The following is an 18,401-nucleotide window of genomic DNA, read 5'->3' on the forward strand; positions in this document are numbered from 1 at the left end:
AAAAAAAAGAGATCACTGTAGAACATGTTAAATTTAAGAAGAGCTAAAAAAAAGCAGCTTAGAAATTATTTATAGTACCCCCCCCCCCCGCCCCACGCCTTGCTGTAAATTCTCTTGTACAGGATAATCACAGAAAAGGACCAGGGTCTTCCACTTCTGGGCAGTTTTGAGATAGTCCTTGGTGGCCAGACACCCCCACACTGGAGGGATATCCTCTCCCTTCCCTAGCCCCTTTCCCAGTGCCTGGTGCACAGTAGGTGCATTGTAGTGTTTTATGGGATAAGTAAGTGTTCACAATTAGTAGCCCAGAATGAGGCTGTGGAGCTTTGTTTCTGTGATCGTGTTTGCCCATCAAAGTTTGGATCTTAATCTGGCAATTCAAGGCAAATTGCCCTTTTCTTAAATTTTGGTCTTTACTGGATTCTAGTTAGAATCCAGTAAGTGATCTAGTCAGAGCAATGAGGGTTGGAAATACTAACTTCCATAATTGAAATTCCATAATTTTCTTTTATTAATTTAATAAATGGAAATATTAGTTCCCTCTGAAGCTGCAGGTTAATGCAGTGGCATAGCAGGGTCTGTAGAGCAGACAGACCTGGGCTCAGCTTCCTGCCTTGAGACTTAGCATCCCTGTGTCCTCCTAGGTCATCGTGACAGTGCCCAGGATGCAGCAGCTGTCTGTAAGTGGTAACAGGTTGTTAGTTAAATTAGCGTTGTATTACATGGCCAGGCACCTTCTCTTTAACAAATGATACACTTTTATGGTTTGTAAAGCACTTTCTAATACAGGGTCTCATTTACCCTTTTCCTGTTCATCCTTTGGGGTAACAAGGCAGGTAGTTCATTGGCGAAGGGAGTAGACGGGTGGCGTCTTGTCAGCTCCTCCAGTCACCCAGGGAGGTCTGGTTCCTGCTCTTTGCCGACAAGTCCCAAACTCCCATGGTGCAGAGCAAGAGTCCTCCCTAATTTGAGGCAGCTGCCTGTTCCAGAGGGCGTAAGCTGTGCTCATCCTGAACCAGAGTTCGTGATTAGCTTAGGAGACATCCGGGGAGGTAATGGGCTCTTCTTGGCCTCTGCACCTGTGATGAAATGTGGACATTTACACAGCCCCAAATCTGGGGCCATTTGACACATTATGTCAAGCTGTTTAGGAGTCCTTAATTCCAAGTTAAGAATCCCTGCCCAGGGCTCTCTTATAAAATTCCTGATTAATTCCTGATCCTCAGAATTCGAGAAATGTCATGGCCAGTCTTCAAGTGCATCCAGGGATTCTTCTTCCCTCATTTAATCTAAGGTCTTGAAAGAGCTGTGGAGGAGACCTACACCATCTTCCACCTTCCCACCTGCATTGTGAGCCACTGCCATGGAGAATACATGTTTCTCAAAACCACTCTCCCCAAGAGACTGCCTTGAGGCTTGCCATATTTGGTATTTGGGCACCAAATTCCAGGGCAGATCAGACACATCCGGGGCATGAAAGCTGAGCATTGAGTTTGAGTTTACAGAGAGATTATTCCTGGGTAGTTAGTGTTGCTTAGATGAAGTACCCTGTGGGGTCACTGTCTAAACTTTTACATCTGGTTATTTTGGTTTGTGGAGTGTATACAAGAGATGACAAGAATCTACATTGTTTAACATCATTGTCTGGAAAGCAGAAAAGGAAGAAACTTCCAGAATATGTGTTGAATCAAAGTGAATCTATAACCATGTTATGTAATGTTTTAAAATATCTGCAAAAATGGGAAGATGCTCATAGTGTTTGGGAAGTCTAATGTGTGGTACTCATTCTTCTTTTTTGCTTTTATAGCATCTTTGTAAGTAGTATGGAGACTCCCTTGAGAATCAGGAATTTGTTGCCTACTATTTGTAGAGTTGTCAGTGCCTCTGACACTGACTTGACTTGACTTTATAGTGATGAAGTAGGAACTCCCCCCAATACAATGTATGCTCATCTAAATTTTATTTATTGGTTTATAAGATTATATTTTTAAGTAGTCTCTGCACCCAGCATGGGGCTTGAATTTACCACCTTGAGATCAAGAGTCGCATGCTCTTCCGAAATAGCCAGGCTGACTAAAGATTAAATTGGAAACAAGTATTTAAGATGAAGAAAAGAAATCTTATTTTAAAGTTCAATACTATATTACAATTTTTGTGTTTTAGCTAGAAGAACCACACCTCTTTTGGAATATATTAGAAATAGAAAATTAGAGAAGCAGGTAGGTCCACCCTTTACCTGATGAGGACCCTTCCTGTCCCTGCCGTGTCCACAGAGATAATTTATACACATGCTTTTCCACATCTCTAGAGGATTCGAGAAGAGAAGCGAGAAGAGCGAAGGAGAAGGGAGCTGGAGAAGAAGCGTTTACGGGAAGAAGAAAAGAGAAAAAAGAGAGAAGAGGAGAGGTGTAAGAGGAAGGAGGCGGACAGACAGAAGAGAGCTGCTGAGAGAGAAGTAAGGATTAAGGTAATTCTGAGGAAACAGCTCATTTCTTTTTTCCAAAGCTAGTTCTGCTACAGCTGTGCTTTTCAGGTATTTAGCTCTTCTAACTTGTAAGGACATTTTCAGTTAGCCTCCTCTTTTGCTATTATGGTTCCATTTCTCTGCAGTACAGCAGTGGTTCTCAAACTGGATTCCCTGAGCCCTGGGGGGTTCTTTGGACATACTGTTGGGGCGGAGGCCCGGCCTCTTGGGTGTGATGGCAGCACTTCATCCAAAGGAACCCCACACTTACTTGTCACCGATTGGGCTTCTGCTTACATTTTCTTTTAGAGAAAAGACTCCCTGCCTAAAATGCACACATTTGGAAACTACTGGCTCAGTGTATACTGGCCTTTCTACGTGAAGGTTCACTCTTGGGATTGGGTTTTACCTTTTTTTTTTTTTTTTTTTTTTACAGTACCAGCAGTGGTTTCTCTTGCCCAGTTTGTCCTTTGACTAATGTGTTCATTTAGAAGGGTGGGTTAGTGCACAGTAGTAGAAAATAGGGTGCTTCAGTGTGAGTCCCCCCTCCTTGTGACCTTAACAAACCTAGATTTCAACCTAATATATATTTTCCTTCATTTCAAGAAGACTTTGAAGTACTTTTAGGGGTTTATTAAAATTGTATCTTAGAAAGAAAATAAAAGATCAGGACTTGAGGGAAGGTAGAGTAGAAAGAGAGGATGGGGAAGAGGTCAGAGTCGGCATAACTGAGCCACAGTTTAGTTTCTTTTTTATATATATGTATTTTAATCAGTTAACATATAGTGTATTATGTTTCAGAGGTCGAGGTCGGTGATTCGTTCGTCTTAAATAACACCCAGTGCTCGTTGCATCCGGTGCCCTCCTCACTGCCCATGCCCCGGTTAGCCCTCCCCACCCCCTCCCCTCCAGCAGCCCTCAGTTTGTTTCCTATGATCAAGAGACTCTTATGGTTTGTCTGCCTCTCTGATTTCATCCTGTTTTATTTTTTCCTCTCTTCCCTGTGATCTTGTTTTATTTCTTAAATTTCACCTATGAGTGATACTATATAGTCATATGATAATTGTCTTTCTCTGATTCACTTATTTCGCTCAGCATAATACCCTCTAGTTCCATCCACATTGTTGCAGATGGCAAAAATCTCATTCTTTTTTGATGGCTGCATAGTATTGCATTGGAGATAGATAGATATTTTCATGCATATATACATGTATATATAAACATGTATTCATATATTAAATGTATGTATGAATATGTATAATTATATATAAATACACATATACATATATTAATGTATATATACATGTATATATAACATTATATACGTGTGTATATAAACATGTATACATGTATATTGAATGTATATATGAATATATATGATTATATAAACGTGTGCATATATTCATGTAATATATATGTGTATATAAACATGTATACTTGTATATATGTGTGTGTATATACATACATACGTGTATATATATTTGCTTTACATCTTTATCCATCATAGATTAGTTTCTGATGTGCTTGATGGGAAACAGTTTCATTATCTGTGAGGAAAAAACATGCCATTTCTTCAAGGGAAGTGAAGCTTTTTTCTAGGCCTTTGCTTCTAAATCAGTTTCTCCTTATAGTTGGTCACATGGGGCTCACTAGCTGGAGGGATGTCTGATAATACAAATCATTTTGAGAATTAAAATTTTTTTAACCTGAAAAATAAAATCAGTGAAGAAATGCTAAAAGAGTTTGTGTTAATATCATAAAAATGACAGCTGCAGAGAGTGAGGCTCATGGCTATTTTTAACAGTAAAGAAAACCATTATATAAGCAACCCAGCTGTTTTTATTTTCTTCTGAGGACTCCAAGTAATGAGCTTAAGTTGAAGTAGGAAGTTAGTTTACCAAAGTTACAAAAAAAATTCCTGAATATACACATCGTATAGGAAATAGATTACATTATTAACAAAGTTGTGTGATTTTTTTTTTTTTTTAAGATTTATTTGACAGATCACAAGTAGGCAGAGAGAGACGGGGAAGCAGGCTCCCCGCTGAGCAGAGAGCCCGACACGGGGCTCGATCCTAGGACCCTGAGACCATGACCTGAGCTGAAGGCAGCGGCTTAACCCACTGAGCCACCCAGGCGCCCCTTGTGTGACCTTTTTCACAAAACTTATTGAAAACAGATGTGGGCTGGGTGGACGCACAGAAAACATGGCATCTGCTTCCACCTCCTCCGGTGCCTGGCTCCTCCCCCCTCCCTCTTACCTCCTTCCCCCACTTTCCCCTCCCTCCCTCCCTCGTCCCTCCTCCTCCTTCCCTCTTTCCTCCTCCCTCCCTGTCTCCTCCCTGTCTCCTCCCTGTCTCCTCCTCCCTTTGCCAGTCTGATTTCGCGCTAGGCTTCTGCTTGCTTCCTTCCACCGGGAGCTTTCTCCCAACACTTAAGTTTTCTTAAAAGTGTTTCCTCATCCTGTCTTACCTCCATAGAGAGAGCCTCCCTGAACCCCTTGAGAAGCCATCACTCCTCACCCTACATCTCTCTGTCCTTTTTTTCTGTTTTGGTAGATGTTTGTAGCATGACACCTAAGAATATCTGGTTCACTTTTTCTATTTTGTTACTGCATACTCCCCTCCCCCCATGGCGACCACTGACTCAGCTGGAACGTCCTGTGAATTCCTTCATGGTGGGCACTTGTCTCTTATTCACAACTATATTCCTAGTACCCGACATAGTCTTTTTCCCCGGTTCCTGGCACATAGCTCTTAAAATCCTTGCCATCTCTGGAGTGTCTTCCATATGCCAGTGAGATGACAGGTGGCTGAGGCCACGGGTACCTTCAGACGTCTGAAGTGGGGACAGGTTTGTGTAACCTGACATTAATTCCAGCTAGCTAGTGTCAAAACTGAATAGAATTATAGGACGCCCAAGTCTGTGTTGGAGGGCTGGAGAAATGGTGTCGGAAAGGACACCACACATTTGGTTTCAGAGGTGTTGGAGGTAAAAACGATTCACAGGTGCACAAAATTATTTGTTGGATGGATGGGTGGAAACATAAACTATTATACTTCCCTGTGGTTTACTTTTATTACCAGCATATGTTACCTTTTTAATTAAAAAATATGTCGGAGCACATGGGTAGCTCAGTTGTTAAGCGTCTGCCTTCAGCTCAAGTCATGATCCCAGGGTCTTGGGATTGAGCCTCACACCAGGCTCCCTGTTCTGTGAGGAGCCTGCTTCTCCCTTTCCCACTCCCTCTTCTGTGTTCCCTCTCTCACTGTGTTTTTCTCTCTGTCAAATAAATAAAATCTTTAAAAATATATATATATGTCAATAGGGGCGCCTGAGTGGGTCATTCAGTTTAGTGTCTGCCTTTGGCTGAGGTCATGATCCCAGGGCCCTGGGATCTAGCTGCAAGTACGGGCTCCCTGCTCAGCGGGGAGTCTGTGTCTCCTTCTGCCTGCCATTCCCTCTCCATGTGCGTGCACTATTGGATAAATAAATAAAACCTTAAAACGTAAATATCATTAGATACCTGAAAGGAGATGTTTAAATTCACAGACCCCACAGGCAGAAGAAGAGCATGTATGTTAGCATAGTGCACATCTGTGATGAGAAGCAAATTTCCATATTTGGTCTTACCTTTTCTGTTTCATTCTTAAATGAACTCATATAGTTGAAATTTATCTGTGTGTAATTTTGCTATAGTACAATTTAAAATATGCTCACTTTTCTAAGTTTGAAAAAAATTTTCAGAAGTATGCCTTTTACTTTTGTTTTATAAACTGACTTACCTGTGGCACTTGAATTTCAAAGAGTAAAGTATGCAGAGAATTGGGGGAAGGCCCAGATTCAAAGATAGCAACCTGCTCAGGCTGATTAAAGAAAGAATAAGACGTGTTTTCAAAAAGGTTATTCTCAAAGTCATCGGTGTAGAAGCAACATTTTAAACAATATATTTTTACATATTACAGCAGCAGCACTTGTTCATTTTAGGAAAAATTAGAACTTGGTGACAAAAGGAAAGATCACTGCCGTTCCACCACCGCCTGAAAGTCATCATTGTTAACACAGCGTTGCCAGCATTAGATGTTTCTCTGTGTGTGTAAACAGAGACCAGGGCATTCATTTGTCAATAAGAGCATCTTCTCATCACATCAGCTGTCCTAAGTTGTTCTTCATAACTAGAGTATTTCATTGACTGAATGTTCCCCTCAGTATTTAACCAAAAACCCGGTTGCTGCACCTTTAGCTTACATTTTTTTGCTATCCAGACATTTGCGCTCAATGTTGTTTTCTATTTTTAATTTATTATTAAACATCTTCATTTATAAAATACTCCAAAAGTGACATTCTCCTGACATTATAATTTCTTAGCTTCTTAAGAAACCGGAAAAGGGGGAGGAACCAACTGAAAAGCCAAAAGAAAGAGCAGAGGAAGTGGATATCGGAGATGGAAAACGGGAGCCCTGGGCTGTCCTGAAGCCCACGCCCTTTGGGAGCTTGGTGGAGGAGCCCAGGGAAAAGTAAGCCCGCGCTTCTGTTGCTTTGACCACGTGAAGGATCTCAGACTGTCCTGTCTTGGTACAAGTGCTTGTGTTTCACACTGCTTATGGAATTCAGGGATTTTACCACGATCTGCTCCTCCACACTCTTATTTCTCCTTGCTCATACTAGGAACTTAGTTCCTTTTATCTGCAGCTTCAGGTCTTCGAAGCAGGGACACGTCCTTCTCCTGATTCCTTAGCTGTGCCTGGCCTGGCCTTTTCCTTTGGATTCCCGTTATCACCCTTTAGGTCTTGAGGATCTCCTTCGCGCTCTCTTGTCCAAGTGCTGGGATTCCTTTGTTGGTGTTAACATCCCCGTGGCCCTTCCGTGGACTCTGACCAGCAGCTGTGGATCCTGGTCTTCCATTAGCCCTGCCTGTCTCAGGCTGTGGGTCCTTGGCTTGTACTTCTCAGCCTGCTTGAGGCCTGCTGCTCTGTGAGGAGCTCAAGCTTCTGTGGGAGCGGGACAGACAGCTTCTGCGCAGGCGCCAGAGAGACCCGTCCGAACCTTGTCAGGTGGAGCCCCTCCCTCCTGCCTCTGAGCCTGCCCCTGAGCCTCAAGGTTCGGTCACCTCCACAGTCCATGGGGCAAGTGTATGGAGGCTCCTTGTTCCCCTGGCCCAGGGCTCCTGCACATGCCCTGCATCCGGACGTGCTGGAGCTTCCCAGAGCCAGGGCTGCTCTGCTTCTGAGGTGTCTGGAAGGGAATTTACGTTTGCAGGCGGGATGGCAGGGTCATGGGTTTAGGCTGCCGTTTGCCTCCTAGAAACAGCAATCTGAATGACTTCTTACTGTCTTCCTTCCACACAGACTTGTGATTTAAAAAAAGAAAAAAGTTTCCCTCTTTTGGGGGGTTCTGGTTTATTAGTTTGTTTGTAAAATTAATTCATACATGATTATGAAATCTATGATCTGTTAGCACTATGGTTTCTGCTGGAGGTGTTTGTATCATTGCTTATGATACTGTAGCAGTGCCTTTTGTCATGTTTCTGGCATGAATTTACATTTGCTTATGGATCTGTTTCTCCCCACCAATCCTGCTGCTTTTGTTTTGAGGGGAAGCCACAGATAGCATGTGAGGATTTTTACCTGTGGGCTGTGAAGGGAAAGACTTTAAGAACCAAAGGAGCTAAGCAGACACTTATTTATTTTTTGTGCATTTACCAGTGTAATATATGTATAAAAAGGAGTAAATTTCAGTTAATTTGAGTTACACCTGAAGCAGAAACCAAGCCATCAGTATCAGCTCTGTGTCTTGATGGACATGGACTTGGGCCACTAGGAAAGTCACTTGAGCCGTTTGGTCTCCTGGACTTTATCTGTAAAGGGGGGAGTTATATTTACTTTGGGGGGTTACTGAGAATTAGAAAACTAAGTACATATGCCTGTTATGTATGTCGTTTAGGGTTAACAGTAGATACCGTGGTTACTATTGTCGATTCATCTTGCAACAATTTTTTCTTGAATGCCTGTGCCGTGCCCATTACACGCATGTCTGCGATGCGCTGACAAGCAGACTTGGGTATTCCCTGCCTCTTTGGTAACTTTTAGTCTGGATGGGAAGATAGGTACTCGACAAGCAGTGTACCTAACTAAGGTTACTGAGAATTTGTCTTGAATCACAGGTCACAGAATGACAGTGATAAAGAGCAAAGGGAGCTGGAGAGCAGATTTCGAGAAAAAGAGCCTGAAACACAGAGATGCCACGTGGACGACAGCACAAAGCACGGAGCTCCCTGTGAGGTAGCCAAGTTTCCAAGGAGAAACGAAGAAGAGCCAAAATGGGGGAAAGGAGACCCCCCAGACACAGGGAAGAAGGGGAACCAGGACAGTGGCGTCCCTGTGGAGGCAGCAGAGTGGCCCGGGAGAGAGCACAGGAGTGAAGGCGGCCCAGCACCCAAAGCAGAGCGTCTGGGAAACAAGGTTCTTTTGTTCGTTCATTCATCAACCTTAAAAGTATAAACTGCACATCTGTAGGCTTACACCTGCTTTGCCAAACAGAAGTTCCTCTGTTTAGCCGAAACAGAGAAATCTACATTAGGAGTCTTGAGATTTCGGATCACACACTCTTAGACAGTGGAAAATCTGCCCCTACTGGGTTCTGCGCTCTCAGGGAGTGCATTGCCCAGGGGCTTGCATTTCGTGACACTCTGGAGCTTTCTCTTATGTTACTAGTAACAAACTGGTTATCAGGAGACAGTCAGTGGCTCATAAATATGCGTCAGATGCGTGTAGTTGGCGAAGGGTTGGAATTGTCCACTTAGTCCACCAAATGGCTTTCTTTCCCCCCAAGAGTTTGAGGTTAATTTTTATTCAGATCACAGTGTTGCAGAGAAGCACTACTAATGGGGCCCCTCCCTTCCAGGGCCAGGCCCCATGGTGCGACCAGTGCCGCTCGGGCTCCGAGGCTCTCCGGGCTGCTGTCCACACCCTCCTGCCACCCATCCCCGACCGCAACAAGCACGCTGTCCTCTGTCTGCGTGATTTTGTCATTTCAGGGGTGCTTTAGAAGTGGAAGCACACAGTGTGTGACCTGAAATTGGCCTTCTCACTCAGCAGAATTCCCTTCAGATCCACCCAAGGTGTTGCTGGTATCAGTAATGTGGTTTTTTAAATGTTCCCAGTAAAGGCAAGGTAGAGCTACTGCCAAGAGGGGAGCCTTTTTTTTTTTTTTTTAAAAACATATTTGATAAAGACAGAGAGGAAACACAGGGGGGATGTGCAGGGGGAATGGGAGAGGGAGAGGCAGGCCTCCCGCAGAGCAGGGAGCCTGACGCAGGGCTCGATCCCTGGGATCATGACCTGAGCTGAAGGCAGATGCCCAACGACGGAGCCCCCCGGCGCCCTGAGGGGAGCCGTCTGATCTATCTGCAGCCTTGACTAACCACATCTGTATCGCTCAGAGGTTTCTGTAGTTACCTGAAGTGCAGGAACAGCAGGTCTAGCCGTGGGTCTTTTGGGTGGAAGTTGTTTCGTGAACACTGGCTCAGCTGCCTGCTGATGCGGCAGTGAGTGGTCTGTATTTACATGTCTTTAGGTGCTGGGACTCCTCCACTAACTGTGAGGCTCTGGAGGTAATAAGGTGCCTTGTGCATAATGGCACCTTTTGTATGAGGCCTGGCTGGCTACAGTGTCCTTTCTCCGTCTGTGCAACCAGTGTTGTCCTGGGGAAAAGCAGGACCGTGTGTGTTGGCCACAGGCAGGAGATAGCATGGGACCCCTGTGCCTCTGTGTGCCCTAACCCTAACCCAGACCTCTCCCGCTCTCTTCACCGGCCAGGCTTCCACTAAGGCAAAGGGCATGCCGGCAAATGTCCCGGGGGTGACTGTGGGGCCTGCGGGCGGGTAGAGGTGAGTTGGTGAGCGACATCTTGTGGGATGTGCCTGGGCCCCCAGGTGGCCAAGGGAAGGGGTGCAGGTGCAGGAGGCTCCCCTGAGCCAGGGGTTGGTTGGACCCCTCTCCTACAGGACAGAGCTGGCTGGCTTCCCGCTGTTGCTTCTGATTCTTAACCTTCAGTGTCCCTTGGTCCTTCGCTGGCCTCACCGTCCTGGTGTCCTAAGACAGTTCAGTAATATTTTACACACTTTATTTTCTTTCAAAGATTTTATTGATTTATTTGACAGAGACACAGCAGGAGAGGGAACACAAGCAGGGGGAGTAGGGAGCAGGGAGCCCAACATGGGACTCGATCCCGGGACCCTGGATCCCGAGCTGAAGGCAGACGCTCAGTGACTGAGCCACACAGACGCCCCTTTTACACACTTTATTCAAGCATTGTTGTGTTCCTCTACCTCAGAGTTCAGTCAGGTGGAGACAGTTCAGGAATAAGCCACATGGAAAGTGCTCTTTATAGATGTTATTAATTCGGCTCATGGCCCTAAAAAGCCACCTCTGGCCATGCCTTGCTTTGTCTCAGGCTGAGTGTTTACCCTGCCTGATGAGTTGGAGGGGCTGAGACGTGTGTGTAAATCTTCACCTGGGAGGGGAACGCCAGGACTCCACTGGCTCTGGGGGTGCTCTGGGTTTGAGCGTAACATTTTCCCAGATACTAATTTTACCTTCTTTCAGGTTATTTTAAATATTAACTGTCTTCCTTTTCATGGCTTTTTTTTTTGGCTTCAAAATGCTTGGTGTCTGAGATAGTGATGTGAAAAAGGCAGATTTTTAGCCGCAAGACTGATTTGCTTTAGCTAATTAGGATCATCAGATCCTGGAAGTAGAGACATTTTGCTCCCTCCTATATTGCCAGCCTTTGGAAGGGTAACTGCCCCCCCTCCTTGTCCTGGCAGGACCGGCCAGCCTTGCAGCTGTACCAGCCAGGAGCTCGCATCCGAGCACAAGAAACTGGTGGGGGAGTCTCCATGGAGGGCCATGATGGGAGCAGGGGCGAGGCTGAAGATTCGGCGTGGGCTGGTTCCCAGAAGAGTGAAGAGGCAGGGTGAGTCAGCGCGCATGCTTGCTGGGAAGCTCCCATTCAGCGTTTTATGGGTTAGAAAGGGCATCCAGAAGTGTATCAATTAGCCTCGAGTAAAACTCGCAAGGTATATTTACTCCTTATAAAGAAATCAGAAACTAGAAATATAAATGTGGTATAGAAACATTTAGAAACCATTCTTAAGAAGCAATCTGTTAAAAAATTGAAAATTGAGTTGTCATAGATCTTACCATTTTTAGTATAAACTAGTATATACTGTTTAGCCAAAACAGAACAGATAATCTGTTTTGAAAAGTAGAAAGTATGATTAAAACAGGGAAGAAAATTAGTATTGTACCAGTGTGCACTCTGAAGCACTTGAAACATGTTGTGGGAATAACCTGTAATTTGAGTTCTACACAGTTGTAAGTAAGTGGTCTGTTGGGATCTGGATCTCGTGTGCGTGCGCGCGCGCGCGTGTGTGTGTGTGTGTGTGTGTGTGCGTGCGCACGCCGCTGTAGTTTAAAAAAGGGGAGGGAGCCGCGCTCATGCCATTGTAAGCTGGTGATCCAGACACCTGTGCCCCGTGCCAGGAGCATTCTCTGACGTCTGCGTGCTGTAGCCCCTAGGACAGGAGCGTTGCCCCCACGTGAAGTCCACAGCTTGAAGTATTGCCCCTTCAACAGTTTGGCCACTGACATTTTTCACAGTCTCCTGATGGGTGTGCTGCTCGTGGTGTGTAACCGCTGTTACGTAAGGGCTGCTGAGGTAACATAAGAGCATTATTTGGGGACAGGGACAACTTAGGTACAGCATCTGGGGTTTTCCTTTTTGCAGTCTGAGGCCATTTTATTTTCAAAAGGACTTAATGGAGCTTTCTGCAATTATGTGTTCACAGTATTTTTTAATGTTTGTGAAATTTTTAAACATTAATGTATTTTGGTACTATGCTTTGGACCACATATTAAATAATTTTAGTTGCTATGGATTTGAATTCCAGTACTTTTCCTACATTGAATTTTACATAATAAAATATTGCTTTTCAAAATGTAGCTTTAATTACCTGAGTACTTTGTTGATTATTCCTAACTAAATATGAAATGTTTATCAAAAAACTGAGAATTTGGGGCACCTGATGGCTCAGGTCATGAACTTTGGGTCCTGCGATCAACCCCCGTGTCAGGCTCCCTGGTCGGTGGAGAGGCTGTTTCTCTCCCTGCCTCCACCCTGCTTGTGTTTTCTCTTCCTATCCCTGTTTCTCTCTCTCAAATAAGTAAATTAAATCTTAAAAAATAAAATAAAATAAAAACAACCTGAGACTCATTTATTGTTAAAGACATTTGGCTTTTGGACATATACTCTGTCCCATGGCATTGCTGTGCTCTTGCTCTTGACTCTGGGACTCCTAAGAATTTGGTGGGGGAGGGGTGAGAAGGACTTGCTGTGATGTAGTGACATCCATGTGACCCAGCACAGCCAGCACCGATGGAAAAGGGAGAGGTAGTAACTATTTTAGACTTTGCATACTCTCTGGTCTCCGTTACAAGTTATAAACTCTGCCATTAGGCAATACATAATGGACAGGGCTGTGTTCCAATAAAATTTTCTTTATAAAACATGCAGTAGGCCGTCTGTGGACCGTAGTTTGCTGACTCCTACTTAGAGTATGGATCAGAGTGGAACTCCCAGTGAGTAAGCCGCTGTGTTCTCAGTGCTTATTATATATAGGGCTTTGATCTGGAAACACAAGTGGAGCCAAGGTGGACTGAAGACTCAAGCATAAGACCTGAAAGCATAAAATTCCTGGAAAGAAACAGAGGATTCGATCCTTGTCACCAGTCTTGGAGATCATTTTTTGTATTTGACATGAAAAGCAAAGACAACAAAAATAAAAATAAAAAAATGGAACTACATTAGGACTAAAAAAAGTTTCACATGAAAGGAACCCATTTATAAAATGAAAATGCAGCCCACTGAGAGAGAAAAATATCTTAACACAAGATACCTAATAAGGGGTTAATATCCAAAATATGTGAGGAATTCATACAACTCAACAGCAAAAAACCTACAAATTACCCAATAAAAAAGGGGGCAAAAGACCTGAATAGATCTTCTTTGAAGAGGACATCCCAGATGGCCAACAGGTACATGAAAAGGTGCGCAACACCATTGCTCATCAGAGAAATAGAAATCAAAACCCCAAGGAAGTATCACCTCACACTTGTCAGAGTAGTTAAAATCACACAGACAAGAGAGCAAGTCTTGGCAAGGTTGTGAAGGAAAGGGAACCCTTGTGCACCATTAATGGGAACGCCAAGTAGTAAAGTCACTACGGTATGGCAGTGTGGAGATTCCTCAAGAAATTAAAAATAGAACTACCATATGATCCAGCAGTACCACTGTGGGCACCGTTTACACGTTCATCACAGCATTATTCACAGTAGCCAACGTATGGAAATAACCTTAGTGTCCACGATGGATGGGTGGATAAAGAAAATGGAATATTATGTGGCCTCATAAAAGGAAACCCTGCCATTTTCAACAATGTGGATGAACTTGAACGGCATTATGCGAAGTGAAGTAAGCCCGACAAAAAAGACAAATACTGCATAGTGTCACTTACAGGTACAGTGTGGAAAAAAAAAAAGTCCAACTCCTAGAAACGGTAAAATGGTGGCTGACAGGACTAGTGTGTGAGGGAAATAGGGAGAGGTTAGTGAAAGTCCTAGGTTATTCAGTTATAAGATTAAGGTCAGGGATCTTATGTACGACCTAATGACTGTTGATAACACTGTACTGTATAATTGGAATTTGCTAAGAGTAGAATTTTCTCATCAAAACACAAATATGCGAGGTGACACAAACTCACTGTAATCCTTTCATAATGTATACATGTTACAGATCAGTATGTTGTACACTTTAACTGTTACAGATCTGTCAGTTATACCTCAAAGCTGGAAAGTAAGTAGGTAAAAGCGCAGTACTCCCTCTGAGATCTGTCCCCAGGGCTTCCCGAAAGTCACTTTGAGATTACTGATTTAAAACAATAATACATCTGTATGATGGGTTACCTTGGTATAAAACACTTCTATATACACTTCCCAGTTTTGGCTTAGACTCACTTTTAAGATTGGTTGGGTAGGACATAGATGAACTCCCTTTTATAAACTAGGAAACAGGTTTAGAGATGTCTAACACCTGTTGTTGGCAAAGTCAGAAGCTGCTTTCATATCTGTAAAGTTTTTATTAATAATTACCCAGAAAAAAAGGTTTCTGAGTTTGCCACATGTCTAAGAGATGGTAGAAACGTTCTTCATATGGACATACCCCATGGGAGTTGCAGCCTACATCACGGGGAGGGGATACAGTGCTCAGTGTGACTGAGGGGCGGTGTGGGGCTGGCCACCCTTTGGTTTGCCTTCTATATTTGCCTTTCAAATTTTTCTTTTTTTTTTTTTTCTATTGTTTCTCCTTTTAGATTCCAGTCTGGTTTTATTTGGCTATCTAATAGTTTTAATAATTATATTCAAATGTGAACCTAGCAAAGCAGAACATTAACTCTCAGTATTTTAATGGATCTCAGTGTTGCTAGTAAATTATAAACACCAGCTAACTGAAGGAATTCCTCAAATCTGACATGAATTAGGCATTCTGAAGAATCTCATTTACATCTTTGGAAACAAGTTTTCACTTGCTTGATAATAGTGCTTACCGAGGCATCATCTCCCACTTCTTGAGTCATGTGACAGTGAGACCCTTGGGGTAAGATGAGGCAGCTCATGGGCAACAGGTTCTCTGTACAGATCTCCACAAGGAAAGTGGGGTGTGTGGCTGTGGCCTGGGGGCACCTCTGGCCGCGTCCTGCACACGTAGGGGACCCAGCTGGTGAAGAGCGTCAGCTTCTTCACATCACACCACAAGAAAGGATCTTTTAGGTTCGCCTGTCATGGAATTCTCATTTGTATCTGTTTTCTCAACTCTGATAAAAGGAGGGAGAATTATCTACACTTTAAGTGGATTTGTTTGCTATTCTGTTCTTCCTATCTTTAGAATTAAGGACATGTCAGAGATTAAAGTGAAGAAGTAAGTAAAGTGAAGAATTAGGTATTTGATTTGTTTGATCTGTGTTAATAGCAAGAAAAAGAGAGAAAAATGACAGAAAAGAAGTTTATTTTCAGAACAGTATTCAGTCAACAGGGTTTTGGTTTTTTTTTTCTTTTAAAGCAAATTAGCCTACTTCAGTCCACCAGTTCATTGCTTCAACCCAGTCCCAGCTATAGCAAGTTTGAATGATAGTAATTGCTATATGAAGATTCAGTTTTAAATCTTTATTTTTAAAATTTTGTCACTTCAGTGAAGTTTAGAAAAATGCTGTCTTCTCTGTGTGAGCTTCTGTTGGGCTGCATTTTGGTGGAAAGCTAACAGCTTCTTGTAAGTGCTTCTCCTTTGTATCAGAAGCATGTTTATCATGTAATGTTTTAAATTTCTCCCCAAATTCTTCACTGTTACACATCTATAGGAAAAATAATTACATTAGTAACTTTGTATCACAAAAGCAATAAAAGATGTCCTGGCAGACTTAAGCAGTCTATCCCTTAGAGGAATGGCATTTTTCAACAAGAATAGCATTTTTAGTAAAACAGTTCAAATTATTGTCATGGTAGAAATTGTCCTGTCAAGGTGCCAAACTGAGAGCTGTGTGCCTACATATAATTACCTGGCCACACACGCTTGAGGTAGCCATTTCCTACATCACTTGGACTCTACTTTTCCGAACTAAAAAGTGGAACAACTGATTTGACAAAGGATTCTTGTGCCACTCTAGGGTGTGAGGGCCAATGTAGGAGATGTTTGGGTAACAAACTCTGGCATTTATTGGATGTCTTAACAACTGGTAGAAACCATGATATCTTGACTCAAGCCTTGCTATGGACTGAACTTTGTCCCCACAGAGTTCATGTATTAAAGCCCTAACTCTCCTCCCTCCCCCGTATGAGTGTATCTGGAGTGAAGAAGTAATCAGTGTTAAATGGGCTCATGAGGATGGGGCCCTGATCTGGCAGGATTAGTGCTCTTGTAAGAGGAGACACCAGAAGGTGGCTGTCTGCAAGCCAGGGAGTCCTCACCGAAATACCTGGCACCTTGATCTTGGACTTCTGGCCTCCAGAACTGTGAGATAAGTATCTGTGTCTGAAGCTGCCCATCCGTGGTCTTTTAACAGTGGCTGGAGCTGAGTGAGACAGGCCTGTCCCAGGAAACCTGAGGACTGAGAGGGTGCAGGAAGGAACCCAGTGGTGGCTCCCCTCTCCTGGATCATCCCAACAAGATTTGGTCATTCCTGTGTTACAAAGAAAATTCCTCAGGCAAAAGTGCCACATCAAAACATAAAATGGAAATGTCCTCCAGCTAGCATTTGAGCTCCCTAACACCACATCCTACATACAGACCCACACAAGTACAGACAGTAAGCACACCGGCTGTCCCTACACCCTGCTGTAACAGGAGAAGTGGGAAATGTCTGGCTGGCAGAATACTGACACTGAAATGTCCACAGTGTGTTACAAAGTTAGAATTGCAAGCTGTGCTTTAAGAAAACACACATTGGATGTTTAATGTTAAACACACTGGATGTTTGTGTGCTAGAAAATATCTGAAAAGATGTGTACCAATGTGAAGTAGAGGGTCAGTTGTTCTACAACAAAGGAAGTAAGAATACTCAGTGGGGAAAAGATTTCCCCAATGAATAGTGCTGCGTTCTGGACAGCTGCAGGCAGAAAAATGAAATCAGACCACTTTCTTACACCACACACAGAAATAAACTCCAGACAGATTAAAGACATAAATGTGAGACCTGAGACCATAAAACTCCTAAACCATAGGCATTAATCTTGTAGAAATCAGCCTTAGCAACATACTGGTGGGTGCTGCATCTCAGGCAAGGGAAACAAAAGCAAAAATAAACTCTTGGGATGACACCAAAATGAAAAGCTTCTGCACAGCAAAGGAAACCACCAACAAAACAAAAAGCCTACAGAATAGGAGAAGATACTTGCAAATGACATATCTGATGAGGGGTTAATATCCAAAATACATAAAGATTATATCAGTTCTGAGAAAAACAACCAATCTTATTAATAAGTGGGCAGAAGACCTGAGAAGACATTTTCCCAAAGACATGGATGGTCAAAAGGGGGCACATGGGTGGCTCAGTCTGTTAAGCATCTGCCTTTGGGACCTCATGATCCGAGGATCCTTGAATTGAGCCACACACCTTGGGCCCCTTGCTCAGCCGGGAGCCTGCTTCTCCCTCTGCCACTCCCCCTGCTTGTGTGCTCGCTCTCTCTCTCTCTGACAAATAATCTTCAAAAAAACAAACAAACAAACAAACAAAAAAACCATGAAAAGGTTCACAACATCACCAATCATCAGGGAAATGCAAATTAAGACCACAAAGCGAGATCACACTTCTATTAAATTTAGATTCTATTCAGAGCGGGTAGAATAAAAAAGACAAGAGGTAACACAAGCTGGAGAGGATGTGGAGAAGAGGGAACCCTTGTGCACTGCTCTAGTGGGAGTGTAAATTGGTCCAGCCACTGTGGAATATGGTATAGAAGTTCCCGAGAAGACTAAAAATGGAAATACCATATAATTCAGTAATTCCACTGCTGGCTAATTTCCCAAAGAAAACAAAAACACTAATTTGAAAAGATACATGTACCCCTGTGTTTATTGTAACATTATTTACAATAGCCAAGATACAGAAGGAGCTTGTGTCCATCCATAAATGGATAAAGATGTTACAGATATATATATGTGTGTGTGCATGCACAAGCGTGTATATATGCAGACGATGGATTATTACTCAGTCACAAAAAAGGAATGAGATCTTGTCATTTGCGACAGCATGGATGGACTTAGAGGGTTTTATGCTAAGTGAAATAAATCAGAACAAAAGCAATACAAATGATTTCACTTCTATGTA

At 43.2% G+C, this 18,401-nt stretch overlaps 1 protein-coding gene across 10 annotated transcripts in view; it reads left to right on the forward strand.

Moving 5' to 3' along the window:
* The window catches only part of UPF3A (UPF3A regulator of nonsense mediated mRNA decay), a 35,463-nt gene that overhangs the window by 7,835 nt on the left and 9,227 nt on the right, over window positions 1–18,401 (forward strand). For 3 of the 10 annotated variants that reach the window (XM_044250178.1, XM_044250180.1, XM_044250183.1), the window contains 5 exons: window positions 2,164–2,219; window positions 2,309–2,467; window positions 6,833–6,981; window positions 8,628–8,925; window positions 11,292–11,440. In XM_044250178.1, coding sequence (XP_044106113.1) covers window positions 2,164–2,219; window positions 2,309–2,467; window positions 6,833–6,981; window positions 8,628–8,925; window positions 11,292–11,440 — 811 coding nt within the window. Of the gene's footprint in view, window positions 1–2,163; window positions 2,220–2,308; window positions 2,468–6,832; window positions 6,982–8,627; window positions 8,926–9,367; window positions 9,713–11,291; window positions 11,441–12,038; window positions 12,476–18,401 lie in introns of those variants that run through there. The other 7 variants (XM_044250181.1, XM_044250179.1, XM_044250182.1 and 4 more) reach the window with 7 other exon arrangements.

Source organism: Neovison vison, chromosome 5, assembly GCF_020171115.1.
Source record: "Neovison vison isolate M4711 chromosome 5, ASM_NN_V1, whole genome shotgun sequence".
NCBI lineage: Eukaryota > Metazoa > Chordata > Mammalia > Carnivora > Mustelidae > Neogale > Neogale vison.